The sequence below is a fragment of the Dendropsophus ebraccatus genome, chromosome 8 (genome assembly GCF_027789765.1).
Source record: "Dendropsophus ebraccatus isolate aDenEbr1 chromosome 8, aDenEbr1.pat, whole genome shotgun sequence".
Classification (NCBI taxonomy): domain Eukaryota; kingdom Metazoa; phylum Chordata; class Amphibia; order Anura; family Hylidae; genus Dendropsophus; species Dendropsophus ebraccatus.
Genome location: NC_091461.1, coordinates 48,327,585 through 48,354,741, shown reverse-complemented (window position 1 = coordinate 48,354,741; position 27,157 = coordinate 48,327,585). Strand labels below are relative to the sequence as shown.

General features: G+C 40.2%; 1 protein-coding gene across 1 annotated transcript in view; it reads right to left on the bottom strand.

Annotated features, from left to right (window-relative positions):
• PCDH15 (protocadherin related 15) overlaps positions 1 to 27,157 on the bottom strand; it is a 796,162-nt gene that overhangs the window by 676,027 nt on the left and 92,978 nt on the right. Inside the window, exon 4 of the mRNA XM_069981835.1 lies at positions 24,181 to 24,336. Coding sequence (XP_069837936.1) covers positions 24,181 to 24,336 — 156 coding nt within the window. The remainder of the gene's footprint in view (positions 1 to 24,180; positions 24,337 to 27,157) is intronic.

Here is a 27,157-nt window from a genome sequence, read left to right as displayed (position 1 = left end):
GGCACTCGTTTGTTTCCGGCTGCAGCAGCCGAAAGCAAACGAGTGCCGATCTCATGGATCTCTGCAGCATATCTATGCTGCAGAGATCTCAATGAGAGATCAAAGTATATATACTAGAAGTCCCCCAGGGGGGCTTCTAGTATATGTGTAAAAAAAATAAGAAAAGTGTTGTTGTGAATAAAAAGCCCCCTCCCCTAATAAAAGTCTGAATCACCCCCCTTTTCCCAGGTTATAAATAAAAGTAAATAAATAAATAAATAAACAAACATGTTTGCTATCGCCGCGTGCGTAATCGCCCGAACTATTAATTAATCACATTCCTGATCTCGTACGGTAAACGGCGTAAGCGAAAAAAAATCCCAAAGTGCAAAATTGCGCATTTTTGGTCGCATCAAATCCAGAAAAATTGTAATAAAAAGCGATCAAAAAGTCGTATATGCGCAAACAAGGTATCAATAGAAAGAACACATCATGGCGCAAAGAATGACATCTGACACAGCCCCATAGACCAAAGAATAAAAGCGCTATAAGCCTGGGAATGGAGCGGTTTTAAGTGACGTATATTTGTTGACAATGGTTTGAATTTTTTACAGGCCATCCGATACAATATAAGTTATACATGTTACATATTGTTTTAATCATAACGACTTGAGGAACGTGCATAACAAGTCAGTTTTACCCCAGGGCGAATGGCGTAAAAACACATTTCCCCCAAATAAACAAAATGCGTTTTTTTTTTTCAATTTCACCACACTTTGAATTTTTTTCTGGTTTCGCAGTGTACTTTATGCAAAAATTCAGCCTATCATTGCAAAGTACAATTAGTGACGCAAAAAATAAGGTCTTATGTGGGTTTCTAGGTGGAAAAATGCAACTGCTATGGCCTTTTATGCACAAGGAGGAAAAAACGAAAACGCAAAAATTGAAATTGGCTCTGTCCTTAAGGGGTTAAATAATAAAGCCTATACGGATAATTTTTTAAAGGGTTACTCCGGCGGGGGGGGCATATTTTTCCTGGGATCGGGGATGAGGTGGTTAAGGGAAACAACGTCCACTCACCTCCCCGGTTCCAGCGGCGGTCCCACATCGTGGCGCGGTCCGGTGCCCGGCCACTTCCTGGTGTCTGACGTGGGCCAGAGACGATACGTGTCAGGTCTGCTCAGCCAGTCAGTGACAGAGGCGGGATCTGAGCGGACTTGAAACGGATTCCGCCTCCGTCACTGACTGGCTGAGCGGACCTGAGACGTCAGGTCTCGGGGCCTCGTCAGACACCAGGAAGTGGCCGGGCACCGGGGACCAGAGCACTGCGATGCGGGCCTCGCCGCTGGAACCAGACAGGGAAAAATACCCCTTTAAAATCTTTTTTTATATTTTATATCCATATTCCATGTGAATGGGGGGGCAGCCATCTTGCCTATTCTTCTTTTTAACAGCGTTTAGAGATATGTTTTACAGCAGCCATTTGGACCACAGAAGAAAATCACCAGGAGGAACTTCTAAGGTAAAGTTTTAGAGGCATGTTATGTGACTTGCAGAGGACAAAGGGCAGTAAGGGGGTAAGGGTAAGCTGGGAACATTGCCTATTGTAAAATGGTGGATACTGTGTATATATAAACAGGTGCTCCTTTTTATTGTAGTCTGTTGAGAAGAGTTCACCATAGAACATTCGTGGATCCACTTATTCTCAATTAAGTCAATATTTCTGTGTGAATACAATCACATTTACCTCATCAGTCTTGCTCATGCAGTTGTTCAACCATTGGCTTGGTGATATACTCCATGTGAAAGTTATAATAAATGTTAAAGATGTATGCTCCAAAAAGTAGTCCAGTGTATGAGATACAAAGCAGCATGTGTCAGCCTATTAAAGGGAAACTATCAGCAGGGTAAATGAATCCAACTTGCTAATATGTCCTTTTGTGCACGGGTGTCAGGACTGGCAGGCGTAGACAAGACAAGAGACAGTGAGCCCTAGATCTGAACCCACCCACTGTCACCTGCCTACTTGCCTCGGTCGACCCTAAACGGTCGCGGACAACCACGGAGTCGGTCCCTACACTGCGTAGGTGAATACACAAAACGTAGACAGACAAACAAAACACAATGGAGGATAGTCAACAAGCATTGTCAAAACCAAACAGACAACACAGTACAAAATCAGAAGGAGAGCGGATATTCAAATGTCAAGCAAGAGGTCAGAACACGGGCAGAGCAATAGCAAGGGGATTAGGACAGGGAACGCTGGGAAAGGAGAAGGGGAGCTGGGACTAGTAACAACTAATAGCCAGCAGGGAACTGAGGATCTGACTGCTTTTTATCCAGGATCAGAGGTTAGGTCCAGCAGCTGATTGGAGCAGCCCTGATCCCAGCACCAAGCTCAGCTGAACAGACCTAGCAGTGCAGTAACCCCTGCACTGCCAGAAGTCTAACAGGCAAGGCAGGTGTGGCTGAAAAGTAAAACACAGTTCAAACACAATTCATATGCAAACAGAAAGAAATTCAGTGCTTCCTCGGCTGCCTGGCACAGACCGAGGAGTGCAAAGTCACATTCCTAACAGTACCCCCCCTCTTATGAGGGGCCTCCGGACCCTCTTTCAAAGAACTTGGCTTAGAGGGATTGCGAGCATGGAACTGGCGTATAAGACGAGGAGCATGAATATCTTTGCTCGCCACCCAAGTTCGCTCTTCTGGGCCGAACCCCTTCCAATGGATGAGGTATTGGATAGAGTTCTGCACCCGACGAGAGTCCAGAATCTTTTCCACTTCAAACTTAAGATCCCCCTAAACGACCAGAGGGGCAGGGGGAGTAGATGGCAACACCGGAGTAACATACATCTTTAACCCCTTAGCGACCCATGACGTATCTGATACGTCATGGTGCCGCACGGGGTGTTCAGAGCGGGGTCCCGCCGGGACCCCGCTCTGAACAGCGCTGATCCCGGCTGACACGTGCAGCCGGGCAGTGCCTCTATTAACCGGCGCGGGTCCCGTTGCCGCGCCGGCTAATTAAGCCTCTAAGTGCAGCTGTCAAACCTGACAGCTGCATTTAGAGGCACTGCGCCGCACGTCCCTGGTGTCTAGTGGGACGGATCTCCCCCCCGCGATGCGATCGCGGGGGGAGATCCGTTCTTCTGCCCGTGCCGGGCCTCAGCGTTGGAATGACGCTGATCCCGGCTCGGCAATAGATTGCTATGGCCTGCAGCAGGACATAGTAATCTATGACCGATCTAATCGATCTTTGCTGTGTATATACACAGCATTGATCTCTATGAGAGATCAGTGCTGTCTATATACAAGTCCCCCAGGGGGGCTTCTAGTTACAGTAAAAAAAAAAGTAAAAAAGTGTTTTTGATAATAAAAAATCCCCTCCCCTAATAAAAGTCCAAATCACCTCCCTTTTCCCATTTTATAAATATAAATAAATAAATAAACATATTTAGTATCGCCGCGTGCGTAATCGCCCGAACTATTAATTAATCACATTCCTGATCTCGCACGGTAAACGGCGTCAGCGCAAAAAAATTCCAAAGTGCAAAATTGTGCATTTTTGGTCGCATCAAATCCAGAAAAAATGTAATAAAAAACGATCAAAAAGTCGTATATGCGCAATCAAGATACCGATAGAAAGAACACATCATGGCGCAAAAACTGACACCTCACACAGCCCCATAGACCAAAGGATAAAAGCGCTATAAGCCTGGGAATGGAGCGATTTTAAGGAACGTATATTTGTTAACAATGGTTTAAATTTTTTACAGGCCATCAGATACAATATAAGTTATACATGTTATATATCATAGTAATCGTAACGACTTGAGGAACATGCATAACAAGTCAGTTTTACCATAAGACGGACGGCGTAAATGCAAAACTCCCCGAAATCAAAACAAATTCGTTTTTTTTTTCAATTTGACAACGCAAATGATTTTTTTCCGGTTTCGCAGCATATGTTATGGAAAAATAATGCCTGTCATTGCAAAGTACAATTGGTTTCACAAAAAATAAGCGCTCATATTCGTCTCTAGGTGAAAAAATGCAAGCGCTATGGACTTTTAAACTTAAAATGGAATAAGCAAAAGCGCAAAAACGAAAATAGGCTTTGACCTTAAGGGGTTAATAAAGATTTGTGAAACACATTATGAATGCGCATGGTTCTTGGCAGGGTTAATGATTTCAGTAATGGCATATGGACCAATATATTTAGGTGCTAGCTTTCCAGACGGAACTCTAAGCTTCAAGTTTTTGGTGGAAAGCCACACTTTGTCACCCACACAATACTCTGGGCCAGATATGCGTCTTTTGTTGGCTTGTCTTTTAGAAGATTCTTGGGCTTTAACCCAGCCCTCAAGAGCTTGAGCCCAGACTGTGCACAGTCTACTATAGGTCTTTTCAGCTGACGAGTTAACAGATTCAGAAGCATGCGCATATGAATACCTTGGATAAAAACCATAATTACAGATAAACGGCGACATTTTGATAGATTGATTTTCCCTATTATTGAGGGCAAATTCCGCCAAGGACAAATACTCCTTCCATTTGGCCTGGGCACCAGAAACAAAGCATCTGAGAAATTGTTCCAATGACTGGTTCACTCTTTCAGTCTGCCCATTGCTCTGAGGGTGAAAGGCAGATGAAAATGATAATAAAGTGCCCAATCAACCACAGAACTCCCTCCAGAACTTAGACACAAACTGCACCCCTCTATCAGACACAATGTTCTCTGGCACCCCATGTAGCCGTAGAATATGATTGATAAACAAAGATGCTAAAGTACGTGCATTAGGGAGTTTCTTAAGGGGAATGAGATGGCACATTTTGGAGAATCTATCAACAACAACCTAGATGACAGTCTTTCCTTTTGATGGTGGCAAGTCAGTGATGAAGTCCATTGAAAGGTGGGTCCAAGGTCTCTCAGGTAAAGGATGTAAAAGACCTTCGGGTAATCTGCGAGGGACCTTGGACCTGGCACAGACCTCACAGGCCTCAAACAGTTTAACATCTCTGGCCCAAGTAGGCCACCAATAACAACGTGAGAGCAAATACTTTGTGCCAGCAATGCCGGGTGACCTGCTAATACAGAACAATGGGTCTCTTCAAGAACCCTGAGTCTAAGATTAGGAGGTACAAAGAGTTTCCCATCTGGAGTATTCCTGGGTGCTAGGGACTGTGAGTTTACCACCTGAGCTGCAAGTTCAGGTTGGAGAGTGGCAATGACCACTCCTGGTGTTAAAATAGTCTCAGGTTCTTCCCTGGGGGCACTGCTGACATCAAAGCTGCGAGTCAGGGCATCAGCTCAGACATTTTTAGAACCAGGACGAAAGGTAATCTCAAAATTAAACTGGGTAAAGAATAATGCCCACCTGGCTTGCCGGGGGGTAAGGCGTTTAGCTTTGTCCAGGTATAATAGGTTCTTATGGTCAGTTAAAACCTTAATCCTATGCTTAGCCCCTTTAAGAAAATGTCTCCATTCATCAAAGGCCCACTTAATGGCCAGTAGTTCTCTGTTGCCGATGTCATAATTACACTCTGTTTTAGAGAATTTTCTTGAAAAGAAGGCTACAGGGCTTAAGTTAGTCAGTGTCACAGGACCCTGTGAGAGAACTGCTCCAACCCCTACCTCCGAAGCATTCACCTCAATGATAAATGGTTGCTCAGGATCAGGCTGAATAAGGATTGGAGCTTCAGAGAAACACTTCTTCAACTGTCCAAATGCCTGTACGGCTTCGGGGCTCCAGTTCACCAGATCTGCCCCTTTTCTGGTCAAATCAGTTAATGGTTTAGCAATGACAGAAGACCCCTAATAAACTTTCTATAGTAATTGGCAAACCCCAAAAACTGTTGCAGGGCCTTGAGGTTAGTTGGGCGTTCCCATTTCTCAATCGCGGTCACTTTAAGAGTTAGGGGTGATAATATAACCAAGAAAAGAGACTTTCTGGATCCCGAACTGGCACTTGGACAATTTAGCGTAGAGGTGATTCTGTCGGAGTAACTCCAATACCTTACGGACATGACAAACATGAGAGGACCAATCTGGTGAAAAAATTAAGATGTCTTCCAGGTATACTACCAGGAACTGACCAAGATATTTACGAAAGACATCATTTACAAAGTGCTGAAAAACTGCTGGCGCGTTACTTAACCCAAAGGGCATGACTAGGTATTCAAAATGCCCTTCAGGGGTATTGAAGGCAGTTTTCCATTCATCCCCTTCTCTTATTCGAATCAGATTGTAGGCCCCACGAAGATCAATCTTGGAGAACCACTGAGCACCCACAATCTGATTAAACAGATCCGGAATAAGAGGAAGGGGGTGCTGGTTCTTAATGGTGATCTTATTAAGTTCACAGTAATCTATGCAGGGTCTAGGTCCACCATCTTTATTCCCCACAAAAAAGAAACCAGCACCTAATGGAGAGCAAGAGGGACGAATATGACCTTTGCGAAGACTATCCTGGATGTATTCTCGCATGGCCTCCCTCTCGGGTCTGGACAAATTAAAAATTCTCCCCTTAGGATACTTGGACCCTGGAATCAAATCAATAGCACAATCGTACGGACGGTGGCAGAACTTCCACAGATTTCTCATCAAACACATCGGCAAAGTCAGCTACAAACTCAGGAATCTCTCCCTCCATAGCAGAGCAGTCTGTGACATTTAATGTAATACAGTGAGAAGAACACCTTTAACCCCATTTAATCAACTCCTTAGTGGACCAATCAAATACAGGATTATGTTGTTCCAACCAGGACAAACCCAAAATTATGTCAGAAGACAAGTTATCCATGACCAGAAAATCAAGAATCTCCTTGTGTACTGACCCAACCTGCACCTCCATAGAAGAAGTAATGTACCTGACTTTACCCTGGGCCAGGGGTGTAAAATCAGCACCAGTAATAGTCAACGGACATCTAAGCTGAAGCGGGCATATTCCCAGAGATTTGTCTCCCAAAAACAAAGAAATAGGCAACATTAATTTGTTTTTCTTTTCAAGAGGTACCTGGGCACCTGAGTGACCCCCTCGATCGTCACTCAGGCGCTGGAGTTTTTCCGGAGGTGGTTCTGGTCTGGAGGTACATTCCCTCACCCGGTGTCCGGCCTGTCCACAGTACAAGCAGAGATTATGTTGTAGGCGGTAAGCCCGTCTAATCTTGGCATCCGCAACCCCGAGTTGCATGGGTTCATCTTGCAATCGGGGAACAGAAGGACTAAACTTAGGAGTAGAAACAGCAGAGGACAGGGTTTTAGAAGATTCAAGGGGGTCTTTCTCTCTGCGTCTGTCTCTGAGTCGTTTGTCCACCCGTATGGCTAATGTCATGGTCCCCTCTAAAGTATCAGGGGTAGGGTACACTACGAATAGATCTTTAAGCTGATCCGACAACCCCATCCGGAACTGGCAACGCAGAGCTGGATCGTTCCAGCCGGATGGTACACACCACTGCCGGAACTCAGCACAATATTATTCTACAGGTCTTTTACCATGTCTCAGAGAAGTAAGCTGATGCTCTGCTACTGCTGCCTGGTCTGGGTCATCATATAATAGCCCTAGGGCAGCAAAAAATTGATTCACGGAGGTCAACTCCATGGATCCAGGGGACAATGAAAAAGCCCACTCCTGAGGAGGACCCTGCAAGAGGGACATAATAATGCCCACCCTTTGGTCCTAGCCTCCAGAAGAGCAGGGGCACAAACAAAAAAACAACTTGCACCCCTCTCTGAATGTACGGAAACTCATCCTGTCTCCCTTAAACTTTTCAGGGAGCTGCACAGGAGGTTCTAGAGGTAGAGGGGTGGTCATGGTCACCTGACGCGGTGCAGTCTCTTGCTCCTGGACGCGCTCAGCAAGGTTCTGAACCAGCGTGTTCAGACCTTGCATCTGGTTAACCAGAGCCTTCATGGCGTCCATGATGCAAGGTGACTGAAATTATTATTTTTTTTTTTTTTTAAGGCTGGCTATTCTGTCAGGACTGGCAGGCGTAGACAAGACAAGAGACAGTGAGCCCTAGATCTGAACCCACCCACTGTCATCTGCCTACTTGCCTAGGTCGACTCTAAACGGTCGCGGACAACCACGGAGTCGGTCCCTACACTGCGTAGGTGAATACACAAAACATAGACAGACAAACAAAACACAATGGAGGATAGTCAACAAGCAGGGTCAAAACCAAACAGACAACGCAGTACAAAATCAGAAGGAGAGCGGATACTTAAATGTCAAGCAAGAGGTCAGAACACGGGCAGAGCAATAGCAAGGGGATTAGGACAGGGAACGCTGGGAAAGGAGCAGGGGAGCTGGGACTAGTAACAACTAATAGCCAGCAGGGAACTGAGGATCTGACTGCTTTTTATCCAGGATCAGAGGTTAGGTCCAGCAGCTGATTGGAGCAGCCCTGATCCCAGCACCAAGCTCAGCTGAACAGACCTAGCAGTGCAGTAACCCCTGCACTGCCAGAAGTCTAACAGGCAAGGCAGGTGTGGCTGAAAAGTAAAACACAGTTCAGACACAATTCATATGCAAACACAGACAGAAATTCAGCGCTTCCTTGGCCGCCTGGCACAGACCGAGGAGCGCAAAGTCACATTCCTAACAACGGGGCACTGAGGATGAAGGTAAGTCTCAGAAATCTGGCAGAAAATTTGTCAGATATCTGTGGTGTAAAGGACCCTTAACTTCATCCTCAGTGCCCCATGCACAAAAGGGAGATATTAGCAGTTTTATAGGCATGTTATGTGACTTGCATGGGCTAAAGGGCAGCAAAAGGGTGAAGGTGAGCTGGAAGTCACCTATTGTTAATGGTAGATCTTGTGTTATCTATACACCACAGGTTTCTGGCCCCAGAGCACACTGGTTTTGAGATATAAATAATAATAAAAGTGCTTTGTACTTTTCTGGCTTTCCCCTTAGAGCTGTGTATACACTATACAAAGTACTGATAAAAAAAAAATAATAATAATGTGCATCTTTTTAAGGTTTTGTGTCCCTGCTCGCTAAGTGGGTAGGGAGGGTCTGCAGCCTTGCACATGGGAAGGCATGTTCTACCTTTGAACAATGGGTATTATAATTTATACCTGCAGTTGGGCATAGTAAATTATGGTTAAAATCTATGCCAGCTCTAAGACTGCGGTGCATGCACCTCTTGATAAATTCAGCATAGCACATAAGGGGAAGGGGGATTACGGGTTTGGTAAAATAAAAATGCGCATCTGGTGTAAAACAGTAAAAAGTTTAGTAAATTCTCCCAAATGTCCTTATAAATCGTGTGAAAGAGCTGTTAAAAGCTGGTTGGTACTACAGGTAGAAAACATAGGATGACATACAGCACCAAGTGCATGTATTTCCATTTTACACTACTTTTTGCACTTCACAATCGAGAAGTCGATTGTTATTACTAGAGATGAGGGAACCGGCTGAAGTTCAGGTTCATTTGAACCTGAACTCTCAGCTTCTGATTCCCGCTGTCTGCCCACTCCGTTGAGAGGGTGGATACAACCTTGAGGACCGCCTGGAAAACTGGGGTACAGCCATAGCCATAGGCTGTATCCAAGTTTTCCAGGCGTTCCTCAGGCTGTATCCACCCTCTCCACGGAGCGGGCAGACAGCAGGACTTAGAAGCCGTGAGTTCAGGTTCATACGAACCCGAACCTCGGCCTGTTCGCTCATCTCTAGTTATTACCATCATTTTGACAACTGTAAACTGACTGTGGTTTTAACTAGAGATAAGTGCACTTAAAGTAAGTTTCGGTATGTGCAGACCCAAACGCCTATGGCTATATCCATGTTTTCCACTATACAAAAGAGAGGTGGGAGCTGCTATATGAGTATACACGGGATGCTGGGTAATCCCTGACGAAGTCACGTGATATGACGATACGCGTAGCGTTTGCAGTCCGGAGCCCCATCTCAGAGCCCTGGGTGATTTATTATCATATACATTCCATCTCTTTTTTGCAGCTACTGACTCTCAGATACTTAAGGTGCAATAGCATATAGTCACTTTATGTATGCTTTCATGATTTTTTTCTATTTATTTTTCTATTGATTTATTTATACTATTTATGTGAGCATTTGCACTTTATATAGGTTGTCATTTGGAGGGACAGAACATTGGATGTAGCTGGTTATTTCAATACACAGGGACTGGAGTACTATTTGTTTGGGGCTCCGGTGGGAGCGACATGTATATTTTCATGCATTTTCCATGTGATGGTTTACCCTTATGGGGTTTTTTAAGTGTTTTTAAGTGTGTGTCCATTTTTGCTTTGTGTTTTTAAAACATTTGTGATAATATAGATGTAATTGCTAAAATATTTATCATACGTTTGTGGGTGTGCCATTTACTGTTTCCCTTTTCTCTCTGTATGGTATATCCATGTTTTTAAGACAGCTCTAGGGCTGCATTCATCTTCTCCAGCCAATGAGATTTAAATACCAAGCGTCAGGGTGCACACAAACCCGAACTTACTGTAGATTTGCTCATTTCTAGTTTTAACGTGAGGGATTATTGTAACATATGGACATGATCCACATGAAACTACAGTCAGATGTACCACGTCAGCTTACTACTCTTATTTATACACTGCTGAACAAGTTAAAAAAACAAACAAAAACACCTTAGTTTCAATCTGCTTAGCAATCATAACTGCAGAAAGAAAAGACGAGCCACTATAGAGCGCCTTTAAGTTGCAGGCTATGACAGGGATTGCCAAATGTCAAGTTAATGAGTTTGGGTAGAGGAAATGACAGCTGATAACAGTGTTCTTCGGGAACACAAAGCTTATCTACAGTAAACATGTTGATAAATCCTGGGCTGCTTTCAAATAAAGGCAATACTGACAACCTGTAGGATAGTTCCTGAATGTTTTAAGGTATGGCTTAAAACAAATAAATCAATATGACATAAATAATGCACCGAGCTATCTTCAATGACATTACAGAATTTACACTTGTTATTGCGCACACAGTAAAAACTATTTTCATGAATTATATACTGTGTATTGTTGGTCAAGTGCACATATATCTTCCTTATTATGCTTCACCTGATAGGGTATATACAGTATGTCGACCTCTGATTATCAGGCAGTCTTTCCACACGTTGCAAAATACAATTCCTTTGTCTGAAGTGCACATCCTTGGTGCTTCCTAAAATGAGTTTGGCTTGATCTACAACAATTTCGCAATCTATTTGAATCCCTTTCCAATCATAAGTTCCTGTTTCTGAAGGCTTCAAAGAGTTTTTAGAGTTCTTGAGCCTTTTTAACACCACACATCAACAACAATGAACAAACCGAATAAAATGCTTCCGTTTTAATTTTAAAGGGACTCCTCCAAAACACTTCTTAAACTTTAGACAACTTAAGTTATCAGTCAATAGAATGAACAAAAGTTGATCCTGAATCTTCATCTTTCTTGCATTCAAAGAAGTCTAAGTAGTCCTATATTCTTGAGCTAAGTAGTTCTCTCACCAACATGCTCAGTGTGTAGGCTTACAGCAGCAAAATGCACAAGAGTAGAAAGATACAAATTACAGATTTGGAATCATCCTCCTTTATCCTATTTACAGATGAGTTTATTTTGGGAGTTGAGGAAGGTGGGTTACATTGCAATTTGTTTTTCTATTTATTTATTTTTTTAGTGTTTTGTGTTTTTTTTGTGGGAGGAGTTGTAATTTTAACATTTTAGGGTACATAAATCTTTTTGATTAACTATTATTTCCTTTTGAGATGGTATGAAAAAAAATGTCATTTTTTAAAATATTTTTTTCATTTTGTGCTGTTAACCATGTGGTTTGTATGAAACATTAAAGATCCTAACTCTTCTTCTCTCTGGCTTCTCCCCATCTGTGCTAATAACTTCCACAGATTAAGGGGGGGGGGGCAGGAGCATGTTGCAGTAACTGCGGGAATTGGGTGCGGGTGAAACTATGTTAACATGGAGGGGACTTTAATGTGTGTGGCAAAGCTTTAGTGTGAGCAGCAGTGCGTTTTTCCATCTGCTGGCTCTGTCCACAAGTGCCAGTTGGTGTTAAAGAGGTTATCCAGCGAATATCTTTTTCTTTCAAATCAACTGGTGTCAGAAAGTTATATACAGTAGATTTGTAATTTACTTCTATTCAAAAATTTCAAGTCTTCCCATTCATATCAGGTGCTGTATGTCCTGCAGGAAGTGTTGTTTTATTTTCAGTCTGACACAGTGCTCTCTGCTGATATCTCTGGCCGAGACAGGAACTCTTCAGAGTAGGAGAGGTTTTCTATGGGAAGCCACATAGAAAATCTCTTCTGCTCTGGCCAGTTCCTGTCTCGGCTAGAGAAGACAACAGAGAGCACTGTGTCAGACTGAAAATACCAAATGCTTCCTGGTGATAAGAAGGGACCTGGGACTTGATATGGGAGGCCTGCTAAGTTATTCAGCTTCTATAGCAGTGTTCACATCACGTCTCAGGTCCCTTCTTACCACCAAGAAGCAGCTGGGGACTTTTACTTATTTCCGTGCTGTCCGATCATTGTACAATGCAATTAAGGTAGTACTCAGTTGGCTTTATATCTACCCACTCAAACTGTTAATTGTGTGATACTTTTAATATTTTTTTCCCAGTGATTTTTAAGAACTACATGCTCTGAACCTTTTAGTATTCAAATATTTAAACTTGTTGAGATTATATTACATAGTATACACACGGAAGACACAAAGGCCGTTGTTGAACTGCGGCCGCAGAAAATAATGAACATTGTTTGACACTGCTAACAACGGCTGTTGTCATTACAGTGTGTGAACGTAGCCTTAGAGTGTACGGTACAATATACAGTATACATGCTTATCAGGCACATTGAATGAAGGGTTGATGGCATTTATTACATGCCCTTAGGCTCGATATTATTGAATTGGCAATTGCAATGAAAGGCAACCTGTTCATTCTGTATGCAGTCAACAAAGCTTTGCACAGTACATATAGTAAACATTTGTGGCAGGGCATTTATGTCATGTTACTGGTTACATTACCACAATTACTTAAATACCCATTACATAACTTCAATGGAGCATGTCAATAAGCCCAAATGACTCTATGTTTCATTTGTCACCCTGCAACCTTTTTGCCTGTGTGAGGATTGTAAAATGGCTATATAAAATGTGCTTCAACTTACAACACGTCTTATTTTCCCACCTTTAAATTAAACTGGCTTCCTTTCTACTTTCAGGCCACAGAAGTTGTTGGGGGGAGGAAGCAATAAAAAAGGTATGGAAAAATGTTTTATAGTGAAAACAAGCAAAGCAGATTTTTTATAACACAGTCAGGTGCATTGAAAATATTAGATAAATTGCTCATTTCTATCAAATATTCAAATTACAAGGGGGGCAATCCCATTGTAAGCAATATTTTTCTGATGAGGTCGCAAGTTAAACTGGTATGATCTGAGCATTCAGAGTCGGACCAGTATAGACCTACAGTAGGCTGTGTTCCCACTACGTATATTTCAGTCAGTATTGTGGTCCTCATATTGCAACCAAAACCAGGAGTGGATTCAAAACCCAGAAAGGATCTGTTTACACACTGTTGAAATTGAGTGGATGGCTGCCATTTAATGGCAAATATTTGCTGTTATTTTAAAACAACGGCTGTTATATTGAAATAATGGCAGTTATTTACTGTTATATGGCGGTCATCCACTCAATTTCAACATTGTGTGAACAGAGCCTTTCTGTGTTTTTATTCCACTCCTGGTTTTGGTTGCAATATGAGGACCACAATACTGACTGAAATATACGTAGTGTGAACCCAGCCTATATCTGAAACCCCTTATACCCTTGGGGGAAGGGTGATAAATAAATTATCTAGTTGTTAGAGAGTCTAATAGTCGATTTGCACCAGATTAGTAACAGTTGATCAGGTTGTTTAACAATGGGATGTTTCCTCTTTATAGCCCAAAGGCCCCTATACACCTTCAATATCTGATGTCCAATCATCCAGTTTCAGTTATATCTCCCCAGCCTCACACTGAGCTATCAGGGAACCGGGGGTTTCCCCGGTGGGCCCCTCCCCCTTCCTGCCTGTTGATGGGCCCCTGCAGAGCTGTCATCTGACTGGGGCCTGGGTGATCTTTCCCAGTCAGATGAAAGCAAGTTCCAGGGTCCCCTGATACAGGCAAATCCATGAACAGCTCTCCTTGGGCCCTCAGTGGGCCCCAGCATGCTGGTCCTCCTCTCCCTGCTAAAATGTGACTGTAGATGCAGGGTGTATATACTGTATGTGTATGTGTGTGACTGAATCTGCAGTGTGTGTGAATAGATATAGTGTGGGGGTGCAGGGTGTATATATGTCAAATTAAAAGATAAAGAGACAAGCTATAGAAAGACACCAGCACTGCACCAATAAATATAACAGTTGATCAGGTTGTTTAACAATGGGATGTTTCTTCTTTATAGCCCTGCACCAATAAATGTAATACCCAAAAATCTTTATTGGAAATAGTACACAACATGCAAAAAACACTAAAAACATGACACATACAAAGAGGCCATGATGTAACAAACAGCCCCTCAGACCAACTGACCCCAGTATGAACAGGGCCCAATATAGAAAAATGAGAATGTTAATGTACTACTCCAATACATACTGTATGTAAACAATACAGCAAGGTAGTGCTGGTCTATATATACTGTAAGCTATATATGTATCATGCAGCCTACAGACATAAAGATGTCAGAGTGCAAACACAAGCAGGGGCACAGTATGTATATCACCAGTAACATGGAGCCCGGGATACACTGAGCCCCAACCTTGACTACATGTTACTGGTAATATACATACTGTGCATGTCTCTAGGCTGCATGATACATATATATATATATATATATATATATATATATATATATATATATATATATGCTTATATAGAGACCAGCACTACCTTGCTTTGTTGTTTACACATTTATTGGAGTAGTACATTAGCATTCTCATTTTTCTATTAATACTTGGGTCAGTTGGTCGGATGAACTGTTTGTTACATCATGGCCTCCTGGTATGTATTATGTGAGTGCTGGTGTTTCCATACACTGATCCCCTACAGAACTATGTATTCTGGTGTCCCAAAAAGCATCCAGTATACAGTACACCTTGGATCCTCCAACTACAACAGCTGCAGGTACTACAACTCCCAGCATTTACTGACAGCACACAGTCCTCAGGATATGATGGGAGTTGTAGTATATCTAAATGGACAATCCTCTGCTAATCACTGAGGCTGTAAAGGGATTTCTTGATGAATCTTCAGGGATGATGATTGTGACAGACTGCAGCTACCAGAAGCCTCCACACAACCATCAATTATTAAAGAATTGTCCTCTCTGGAACTACAACTCCCAGCACACCCTCATTGCTGAATAAGTGTAGGGCATTCTGAGAGCTGTAGTTCAAATAGTGGTGGACACAGATCAATCTAGCATAGAACTGGGTCAGCATGTTGCATCTCATTGGTTTTTCATTGGTGGGGCCCCAGGATCATTTCCCCTGGTGGGCCCCAAGTAGCCCAGTCCCTCACTGTATCTCGCATCTGCCTTTGCGTCCTTCTGACACATGGGAACATTCGGTATATCTGAGCATTTCTGTGTTCTGTATGGGAAGAGTAAGGGCCGTATTACACAGGATGATTATCGTTCGAAAAATCGTTTAATCATTCAAATTTAAATGATAATCGTTTTGTGTAATATCAGGCAACTATTAAATGACCAATGAGAAATCATTGATTGATAGAATCTGGATCTATTTTCACTGTTGATTGTTCACAAATTTTTCGAACATCGCCCGGTGTAATAACACTTTGTTAGGTCGTTTCCTGGTCTATCAGCCAGGAAAGGATAAGTGCAAGAACAACCATAAGTAACGATCATCCTACTGTGCAATAGGGTGAATGATTTAAGATCATTTGTCATAGTGGTTGTTTGAGATTGTTTATTGTTAACCGGCGAAAAATTTTCCATGTAATACCAGCTCTTGCTGTGGCTCATCTGTCTCTGAACTAAGGAGTTGGCCATGACTTAATATCACAACATTGGTTGCTTTAGATGGCTCTGGCTAACTAATCCTTACAGATTTGGTGAGATACTTCGTGATTTGGTCCACCTTATTTCTCCATTTCTTAATTTAGGGCCAATACGGAATTCCAATGTAGCAAGATGACTAGATTAGCTGTTGTGAAGAGGTGAATGGGTTGTTTTTAATTTTCAATATATATTTTTTTTTTATTTAGTGATTGTCTGGCAGTGTATTTTTGTAATTTATTAGGGATCAGGACATGGAAGTTAATGGGGGGCATCAGAATGGCAGCAGAGTGGGCGTTGGGAAAGGTGAGTGATGTTTTTTCTTTACTTTTAATCCCAGCCTGGCACATTAAAAAATAAACACATATATTGCAAAGTTTTCATTTTTGTTTTCACTATTCATAAATGGAAAGTTGTTTTGATGCTCTCTTCAAAGAATTTTACATAGAAACACAGGTGATTAACAGAAAAAGACCACCTGGCACATTCAGTCTGCCCGTATATTGTTTCCTTTTGATTTTTAGACTTAGAAATAACTTTAAGGTTTAAAATACAAAAGATAATTGATAATAAAAAAAAAAATCTAAAAAATAAATGGAAACATCTTATATTTGTACACACATTTATATGATTCTCTATATGTAATGTTTACTGTTGAACAACAAATCGATGCAAAAAGATAAAAAAAATAAATAAATTACAGTGCTTTTTAGATTACCATATGTCACATTTCACCATGATAAAGTAAAACCACACATACAACACAGATAAAAAGTGTGTGTTTATTCATTTTGTCTTGAAGTACAGATATCAAAGTGAGATGGGTAAGACAGATATATCTGTACATGGTTTACTAGATTTTTCATGACATGTTTCCTTCTTTATTTCCTCATACAGTATGTCAATGTGTAAATGGGTTACTGCTAATGTATAACCCTTAACTGTACAAGAACATACAATGTATGAGAACAACATGAAAGCTCACGGAGTCAAAAAGTCCTATCTTGTTGCATACAGTCTTCTGTTGCAACTTCTCTGGAATAATTGGGTAGCTCTACATAAATAACATACAGTATATAGGGCAATGGGTAATTACATATGTGCACTGTGTATTACCATAACTATTTCAAAGGAAATTTTACTTTTCAGAGAGTATTAACTCATGAGGTCTTAAGCTAAAAGTCTCTCTTCTTTGCAAACTTTTGGATTTATGTGGGTTTGAAATATATTTCTTGAATCGTGGCAAAAGACCACTATTTAGAATTACTGATTTTCAGGGTTTCTTATAATACACAGCGCAATTATTGAATCTATTGACTTTTCATGACAACTAGTGATGGAAATGTCCAATTATTAAATTATTGTATTGGGACTAAGTAAACAAACTCTTGCCATTCCCTCCTAGATGCAGAAACATGAAATCATGCCTTTGTTTGGTGAGGTCCCCTCTAAATAAACATCATGGTTAGTTATTTTGCCATAAATGTCTGTGTTCATGTTCTATGTTCAAATATATTATAAATATTACACGTGGATGCTTTGCAGGTCAGTTTAACCCTGTTTCTTCAATTCTAAAAACAATTATATAGAACCCTGCTGGAATGCATTTTCCCCAGAGTTGTGATGATGTCACGACTCGGAGGAAAATGCCCATCCCAGCTGATGCAACTCTCTCAATCACCTGAAAGTGACTTAAAATCCATGTGTATGTCGCCAAAACAACTCCATCCAGATGAATGGAAATGATTTTCAGTCAGAGAAATTTCTCCAACAAATGTATGGCATGGATATCCCTTAATACATGGCAATGACAATTTTAAAAGATTCTTTATACTGTAGTGATATTGCAATATTTTGGAAGTGATACAAAAAAAAAAGAAATGTTATAATAAATGATTACAATAAAGAAACTAATTAACTCTGCACCATTCACATATTCCTCTTAAATAATCTTGTATAATTATTTTAGAAATTCATTAGTATGAAAGGCATTCAATGTCATTAAAGTATGATTTTTCCCTTGATACTTCCAAGAGAAAGGAATATTTTTTTTAAACAATCACAAATGAGAGTCGTTCGGCTTGAATAAAAATCAAGACAAAAATAATATGAGATGTCTGGGACTGTTGGTAAATTTCCATAATAAACTTAGTTAGACGCTTCTTTCCAAATAACACAGCTGTGTTTGTCTTTTTAAATGATTGACTTTTTGTATACAAAGCAAAGACTTTTATCCCTAGGCTTTAAAGTAATTTAACAAACAAATGCATTTCAAAAAGGACATTCAATGTCCAGAATAGCATTCATCTTCCTCTACTGAATTCAAGTGTTCAAACATTTAGCAGCAACATTAAATTGTTCTGAGTGGCTTGTAGTTGGCGGCTAAACTGATACATCATTATAGTGTATGGAATTAAGATAAATAGGGAGATTTACTTAGAATGGAGCTTCGTATGCCAGTCTTAAACAGATGTCCGTTGGGAGTATGATGCTCTAAATTTATTAGGGAAAACACACGTCTAATACATTTGGTGCATCTTTGGCTTTCTATGCACCATAAACTAAAATCTGAGCGAGTAGAAAGCTGGCATTGACTTCCACTACAATGTATGCCAATTTTTGGAATAAAGTATATTAATTCTGAAAACTAATTTTCAACAGTGATTGAGTGGGAACCAGAAAGAACTATTAAAGAGTCATCAGTAGGGGATCAGGTACAGGCTTTTTCTTATTTTTTTTTTATTTTTTTTAGTTAAGGCCTATTTGAACACATATGCTAGGCTCAGGGGGCAGTGTGCCAGCTATCTGCCTTCAAACTCTATGACAATCCATGCCACTTTACTCCAGATGCCTGGAAAAACTAGATCAAGTCCTTGTAAACTGGGACAAGTTTCCTAGGACTTTATCCAGCTTTTCCAGGCACAAACGGAGCAGTATGGACCAGCCCTTATGTTCCCATAGAGCACAGAACCCTAAGCTGGAAGGGAGCAGTGATAAGTGAACATCCCGATGTTCGGTTCGGATCCCGAAGACGAACATAAAATAAAATGATTGTGATCGGTTTGTGTTTGTGTTTGTATTTGCCGAACATTTCCGAACAAATAACAAATGTACAGTGAAAGCATACATTACGCCACAGTTGTGTACAGATTGCTTATGTTTCGGTCTAGAGTTACGCACATGCATATAGAATATCATGTGCAAAGCGCAAATTACGCAGTGGCGTACGTTACCAAGTTTGAATACATTCTAAAATGATTATCATACCCATTCTGAACATCAAACTACTTGTTCGTGATCGGCGAACACGAACATTTAGCCTCATGTTCGTATGAACATACGAACATGTTTGCTTATAGCTAGAAGGGAGTTCTTTTACTTATCGACCTAGTTTTTCTGGAATCCTGTAGGAAAATTAGGCGCTTTGGTGACATTACAACTGTTGATGCACCAGTGATGCCCACATGCCTGCCCCATGTTTTGTAAAATTACAGTTATTTGTGATGAAAAAAAGACCTTGATTGCTGAGGAACAAAAACACATTAAAAATGTTTTAAAAAATGTAAATGTCAATTTTATTTCAGTTAAAATCTCAAAGAGCAAAAGTAAAAACAAAAAGAAGCATGTCTTATATCTTACTCTGCCCATGATCCTCTGTGTCTTGAATTAAATTCAGCAAAAGCTCTATAGGGTATTTGCTGAAAAGACTATTGGATATTATATGTGATCATTAAGGTAAGGATAATAGAGTGTAGACTAACACCTTCCTATGCAAAAAGATAATGCTCTGTCCTTGTGCAGAATACAATTCTAAACACCTCTAAGAATTCAATCTCTATAATACTCTAAAAGCTAGCATAGATTTTTTTATATTGTGGAAATAGCAATTCAGAACAATCAAATCAGATTCCACTATGATGAAAAAATCCTATTGACTTTGACCAAGGCTACATGCTGCTGTGTATGTAAAATGTGTGGTGTCAGCAAAAAGAGACAAAAATGTTGCCAGTACTGCTGTAAAGCATACTTAAAATAAGTCTTGAATTCGCCAATAGGAATTTTTGAAAAAAAAGAAAGAAAAAAGAAATAGCAGATCTTCAATATAGTAGAACATTAATGCAGTAAGAATTTCAGACCTACAGTACTATTGTATACTATATTGACACAAAAAAATATCAAATGGTCATCATTACTAGCCATATTAGTAAAATTCTTTACAGCTCCAGACACCAATAATTGAATGTTTCCAGCATAAAATGATTGTTTTCATGTTTGTCTTCAATCCCAGTAATAGACAGTGTAAACTTTCTCGCAACAAACACACAGGGGGGCATTTATTAAGTCCGGCGTTTTTTACGCCGGACTTAAAAATGCCCCCGCAGCTCCGGCGCTACGGAGATTTATGTAGAGGCGGACTGCCTCTACATAAATCCCGTGCGCGCCGGTGCGCACCGCCGAAAACCTACGCCAGCTGAGGACTGGAGTAGGTTTTCGGCGTATATTTGGGCGGAACGGATGGTAAATCGCGAAGAATCTGAGTCTGCGCCCTCCGTTCCGCCCACTACACGCCCCCTTTCCACCCCCTGGCATACTCGGCGGAAAGTGGCGATTTGCGAATATTTTATTCGCAAATCGGCCATTTGCGTATAAAAAAATATGCAAATCGGCACTTTCCGCCGAAAATCATCCGTTCGCAGGATGATACATATGGCCCACAGTCTTTGGCCATGATCACATGCTGTAAAACAGCGGCCGTTCTGTCGCAGAAAGTCTGCTGTCTGAAATGTTCAGCCCGACCGGTACTTGTCAACATAACTTTTTTATTATTGGAATGCTGCAATTAGCAGTAGCAGACTATGTAAAGTGCACCATACTTTACATTGTCTGCATAGTCTATTCCACGTGGCTGCACAAAATAGACATGTCAATTTTCTGCGCGGCCACACGGAATCCCTTCCAGAGTGTATACAGTGTGTATACACTGTGGCCAGGATTCCATAGTAGTTAATGCGATTGGCCGCTGTGATTAAAGTGAATGTACAGCAGTACATTTGCTTTTTCACATGGATAGAACAGAGACGGTGTGGGAAAGCCGGTGTCTGTCCTTTTTTTGAACCGTGGCTCCGGGCGGGGCTCAATAGAACGGCGCCGTATCTGGGAACTGGACTATGCTTCAAAAAAAGGACCACGGCACCAGCACAGTTCTATCCACCTAACAAAAATAAATACAAAAAAAAAATAATACATAGTTCGAATGAGGCCTTTAAGTGCGACAAATTAAACAGCCTGATGAATGTGGCACATTTAAAGATTGTCTAGTCTAAGTTTGCCCCTAGACAGTTTTATTAAATGTGGGCCAATGTATGTGGTTTTGGAATTGCACTGATCAAATAATTTTTTGTCAGCTAGCTAAAAGGTCTGATTTTCATTGTCGATTGTGTTAATATGGAGGGACAGTGAAAATTGCTTTGTGGTGTACATTTGTACCTTCAACCGTCTTGCTTATTTTGCTCTTATAAGGTCCCCATATACTTTTCTCAAAAAACAGCCAAACCCACCAACTTACGGTACGGCTGACTCACCAAAATATGAAGAGGTTTTCTGAGATAGTCCTATTGTCCCAATCTTATATTTTCTTAAAGAGGATGTACCTCTTTAATCTGACACAGGGATAGAGCGGCGCTGTCCCAGGCAAGCTGGTGCCGCGGTCCGTTTTTCGATCCGCAGTCCAGGTCCAGTGTCCGGCGCCGTTCTATCCACGGGTCAGGGGCCGGTGCTCAAGAACTGGAATTCCCTCCACGGTATGACGTCGCCCCCCCCCCCCTTCCCGTGGGGCCCTGGATACTTACTAGTTCCTGGAAGTTCCGCTCCTGGACCCGGTCCCGGGACAGAGATATCGCTGTAGGAAGCTGTGCGCACGGCTCACCAGAGATGAATCCGACGCCCCTAGAAAATGACGGCTCCAGTCATTTTCTATGGACGTCTGACTCATCTCTGGTAATTAGCATACAGCACACGCTCAGCTTCTGATGGCGATATCTCCATCCCGGGACGGGGTCTTCCAGGAACGAGTAAGTATCCGGGGCTCTACGGGGGGTCGGACGGGCTCTGCCCCAAAACACCACGTAAAAGGTTCCCTTTAAGATGTATGCAATATCTATTATAGAATTTTAAGCACCATGGTTGATGATTTACCAGTTCTCTGAAGCTCAATGAGCTCCCCAAGTTGAAATGGTGCCTACATGTTGATAACAGATTTCAAGGACAATAATCCGGGCACAATATTTCAGATAACACTATTTTAATCACTTCTGCATATTAAGAGACTAATTGTACAGATGTGTGAAGGTGAATATCTCTTTCAACTTCATTAAAAATCTTTTTTTCCAAAGTTCAGCCAGAATGTGGTTACTATATTTGCTTTTGTGTTTTTTTTTTTTTTTTATCCCCATCAGAATCTGCGCTGTCTGACCTGCTTTCAGTTTGCCACTTGACATCAACTAAAAGGATGCAAGCAATTGTAGAGGCAAAATACATAGAATCTTCAAGAAAGTAACATAGATTTCAAAATTAATAAACAACAATTAATACTCTGTTTAGACTTGCATGCTGTTAACACATCTGATACGCTAGACATAAACAACTATAAGTCTATGTATTATCTTCCATTTCAATGCATTAAAAACATTTATATAGATTAAACATTCCAAATGGACACTCTGTTCGCACCATGCTTGCTATTAAAGTGTATGGGTACATTGATGTAAATGCCAAATGTACACAAACATGAAGTGAATATGGCCTGACTTAGCAACATATGGGACCAGCGAGAAATAGATTTGACACATTTTTAACTAAAAATTAACAAGTTTATTTGTGAATATATAAATTCAGTGGGAATACTGTTTAAGTCATAAAACCCATGCATAAGTAATGTGAAAATGAAAAAAAAAGAAAGAAAGAAAAGGATTAAAACAATAATTTTTTGTTAAATCGCAAAAAAACTATAACCGCTGAGAAATTTCTTCACCATGAAATCCCACATAATGGAAAATCTTCGCAACCAAAGTTTATTGAACCAAAGTAAACTGAATATACACGTTGATCCATTTTTCACTATTTTGGAAGACATACACTCCAATAATCAGTAGACAAAGATAGATAGATAATTAGATACCAAACAAACAGATGCTTCCCAGCACCCCAAATAGATAATGTGAGCAAAAGTTATTAAGCCAAATTCACACAGCACAGCAAACAGGTTACGATACGATGTTTCAGCAGTCTTCCACCGCCATTTCAAGCATGGTGGAAGACTGCCGAAACGTTGTATCGTAACCTGCAGTGTCGGGAAGCATCTGTTAGTTTGGAATCTACTTGGTCGGGACATTCCTCTGGCACTTGATAATCTAGGAAGTGCAGCTTCATATAGAACATATAAATATCTATATATATCTATATATACATATATATGTATATATATATATATATATATATTATATATATATATATATTTATTTATATATAGATATATATATAGATATTTAAATATAATATATATATATATATATATAAATATTATATATATATATATATATATATATATATATATATATATATATATATATATATATAATATATTTATATATATTAGCAGGACCCTGGATACTCCAAACAAATATATAATTTTTATATAAATATAATAATAATAATAATAATAATAATAATAATAATAATAAGAAGAAGAAGAAGAAGAAGAAGAAGAAGAAGAATAATAATCCATACTTCTTTGCCCAGTTCCCCCACCATTGGTGAGCAGTGTCTGGTACTTTCTGCTAATTTCTTGCTTTCAATGACCGTTCACTTATGTGGGAACTGCCAGGTCAGCCAATCACTGACTGCAGCAACAAACCACCTTAGTATGCTAAGTGGGCATATCATGCAGGGTTGGCACATCATCAGAAACAGAAAGACATTATGAGCAGGTGGGGCCATTATGTGATTTTTTTTTTTTTACAGCACATGGGGTCCTTAAAAAAAAAAAAAAAAAAAAAGTCCCTGGACCAACCCTTTAAAGGATTTTTTTAGGGGTGTTAAAAATAAAACATAATGAACACATTTTGTAATAATATTAACATGTTTCTCTTACCTCATTCACTGTCGTGTAGTAACTACTTTGCATAAATTGGGGTGAATTATCATTCCGGTCCCTCACAACAACTCGCACTACATGAGTAATGACGTTGCCAACTTTTAAATTTGTACATTGAATTTTGACACCGAAGGTCCATATGGACATTGGTGGCTGTAAAGAAAGTATTATTTTTATTATTATAAAGTTAATAACATTAAAATCAGTCAATTTCTTACTGCTATATTTCTATCTAAGGCTTAAAGCAATACTGTCATTTCTAGTAACGTTTCACATTCGAGGACATGTTAAAAGTTACTGATCATAATGAGTCCCACTCCTGAGACTCCAGCAACACTCTTGTCCTCAGTTTGGATGGGGTTTTGCAGCTCGGTTAAATTGAAGTTAATGGGGACATGGATGGTGCTGTTTTTCCAATCATTTCCCTAATCATGAATAATTCCTTTAAATTTTATTAAGAGCCAGAAAGTGAAGCCACTGCTGCACACTTCCCCCTATCTGTATCTCAAGAATAAGAATGTTGCGATCATAACTTTTTCTGAAGACATGTCAAAAGTTACTGGAAATAACAGTAACGCCTTAAATACAAAATGCCCAATTATTGAGTAAAAATAGAGACTTAGATGTAGCTATAATATGAACAGTGTGAGTTTCATGTCAGATATTTTTTTCCCTAGAGGCAATGAGAGAATACCTCAGTCATATAGCATCTGATTGGAATCCAAAAGAAAAAACTTCCTAAGCTTGTGTCTATAAATAGTATTTCATTTGTCTGATGTTACTGTCATGTTAGTGTTACATAAGGTAAAAAAAATAAATAAACCTGACACATAGGGGCTATTGATCTGGCCAGGAAATCGACAAATAATCAAACACTTCTATAGACATCCTTTTTGGCACTGATATGCATCTTACATTGTAAGAAAATGTTTTCTTCCCATTTAAAGCTGTTTTCTATGGTAAAACACTGGAATGTGTGTGAAAGCTCCATGAATCAAATAATTGTGAATTAAGTAGCCTCAGTGTTGTCACATCGACTTATCGTAAATCTGTCAGCGGGCCCTCTACAAAGAAAATTAGTGACAGATTTGGGAATACGTATGCCAAGCTCAGGGCCGGCTCTTCAAATCAAAAGCTGCATGTCATAAACAAAAATGCCATTTTTTCCGGTGCAGGACTAATGGAAAATAGTTCAACTGAAAAAGGTATTGTTAAACTTTCTTAAAGGGGTACTCCAGAGGAAATTTATATATATATATATATATATATATATATATATATATATATATATATATCAATGATAAAGTTACACAGATTTGTAAATTACTTCTATTTAAAAATCTCAAGTCCTTCAGTACTTATCAGCTGTTGTTTGTCCTGCAGGGAGTGGAGGTATTTTTCCAGCCTGACACAGTGCTCTCTGTTGCCACCTATGTCCTTGAAAGTAGTAGCAAATCCCCAAAGAAAATCTTTCTGTCTCTGGGCAGTTCCTGACATGGACAGAGGTGGCAGCAGAAAACACTGTGTCAGACTGAAAAGAATACTTCACTCTCTGCAGGACATACAGCCAATTTTTCCAGGCCTCCAAGTAGGACACCCTGGTGATTGCTGGTTCTGTCTGTTCAAGGGATTCCTCAGAAAAACCTGTGCAGGAAATAACTTAAAAAAAAAAATATATATATTTTCTGCTTAAAAAAAAAAACAACTTGGCTTTATTTGCATTAACCCCTAGACGACCCTGGGCGTACCTGTATGTCCTGGGCTGCCTAGGGGTGTTCAGGATATTAGCGGGCACGATCCTATCGCTGTGCCCGCTAATTAAGTAATCAGATGCAGCTGTCAAAGTTGACAGCTGCATCTGAAGACTTCATTGCAGCCCTTCCCTGGTGTCTAGTGGGGAAATAGCTCCCCCACTGCGCAATGGTGGAGGGGCGATCCCAGTGTCCATTACCTGCTGGGGTTTGCACCGTAATGGCGCTGATCCCGCCTCGGCACTTTGCAGCAGCCAAAAGCAATCAAGTGCCGATCTCATTGATCTATGCAGTATAACTATACTGCATAGATCTCAATGGGAGATCAGTGTACTTATACTAGAAGTCCCCCAGGGGGGCTTCTAGTATACAGTGTATGTGTAAAAAAAAAGTGTTTTTATTAATCGCCTCCCCTAATAATAGTTTGAATCACCCCCCTTTTCACATGTTATAAATAATAATAAATAAATAAACAAACATGTTTGTTATCGCCGGGTGCGTAATCACCCAAAATATTAATTTATTACATTCCTGATCTCAACGGTGTAAGCGACAAAAAATCCCAAAGTGCAAAATTGGGCATTTTTGGTTGCATAAAATCCTGAAAAATAGTTATAAAAAGCGATGAAAAAGTTGCATATGCGCAATCAAGGTACTGATAGAAAGTACAGATCATGGTGCAAAAACTGACACAGCCCCATAGACCAAAGGATAAAAGCTCTATAAGCCTGGGAATAGAGCGATTTTAAGGAACATATATTTGTTAACATTGGTTTCGAATGGTGTAAAAACAAAAACCAATTTCACCACACATTAATTTTTTCCTGCTTTTGCAGTGTACTTTATGAACAAATTCAGCCTGTCATTGCAAAGTAAAATTAGCGGTGCAAAAAATAAAGGCTCATGTGGGTTTCTAGGTGAAAAACTGCAAGTGCTATGGCCTTTTAAGCACAAGGAGGAAAAAAAGGAAAACGCTCGGTCCTCTAAGGTTAAAGCCTAATTTCCTCAGTTATGTAAATTATTTTTTTTTTTTAAATTACAAGTCATGATAGAGTTGATACAATTTCTTTCATTTCTATTTGGTTTCCTTATATTTCACCACTGTAATTTTATCTAAGGTACGAGCAATGCAGATTAAGTAGGCAGGGAATTCACAGACAGCAAACATATGGCAAGAGTCACTATATTTGATGACTTTATAAACCCTATATAAATAAATTAGT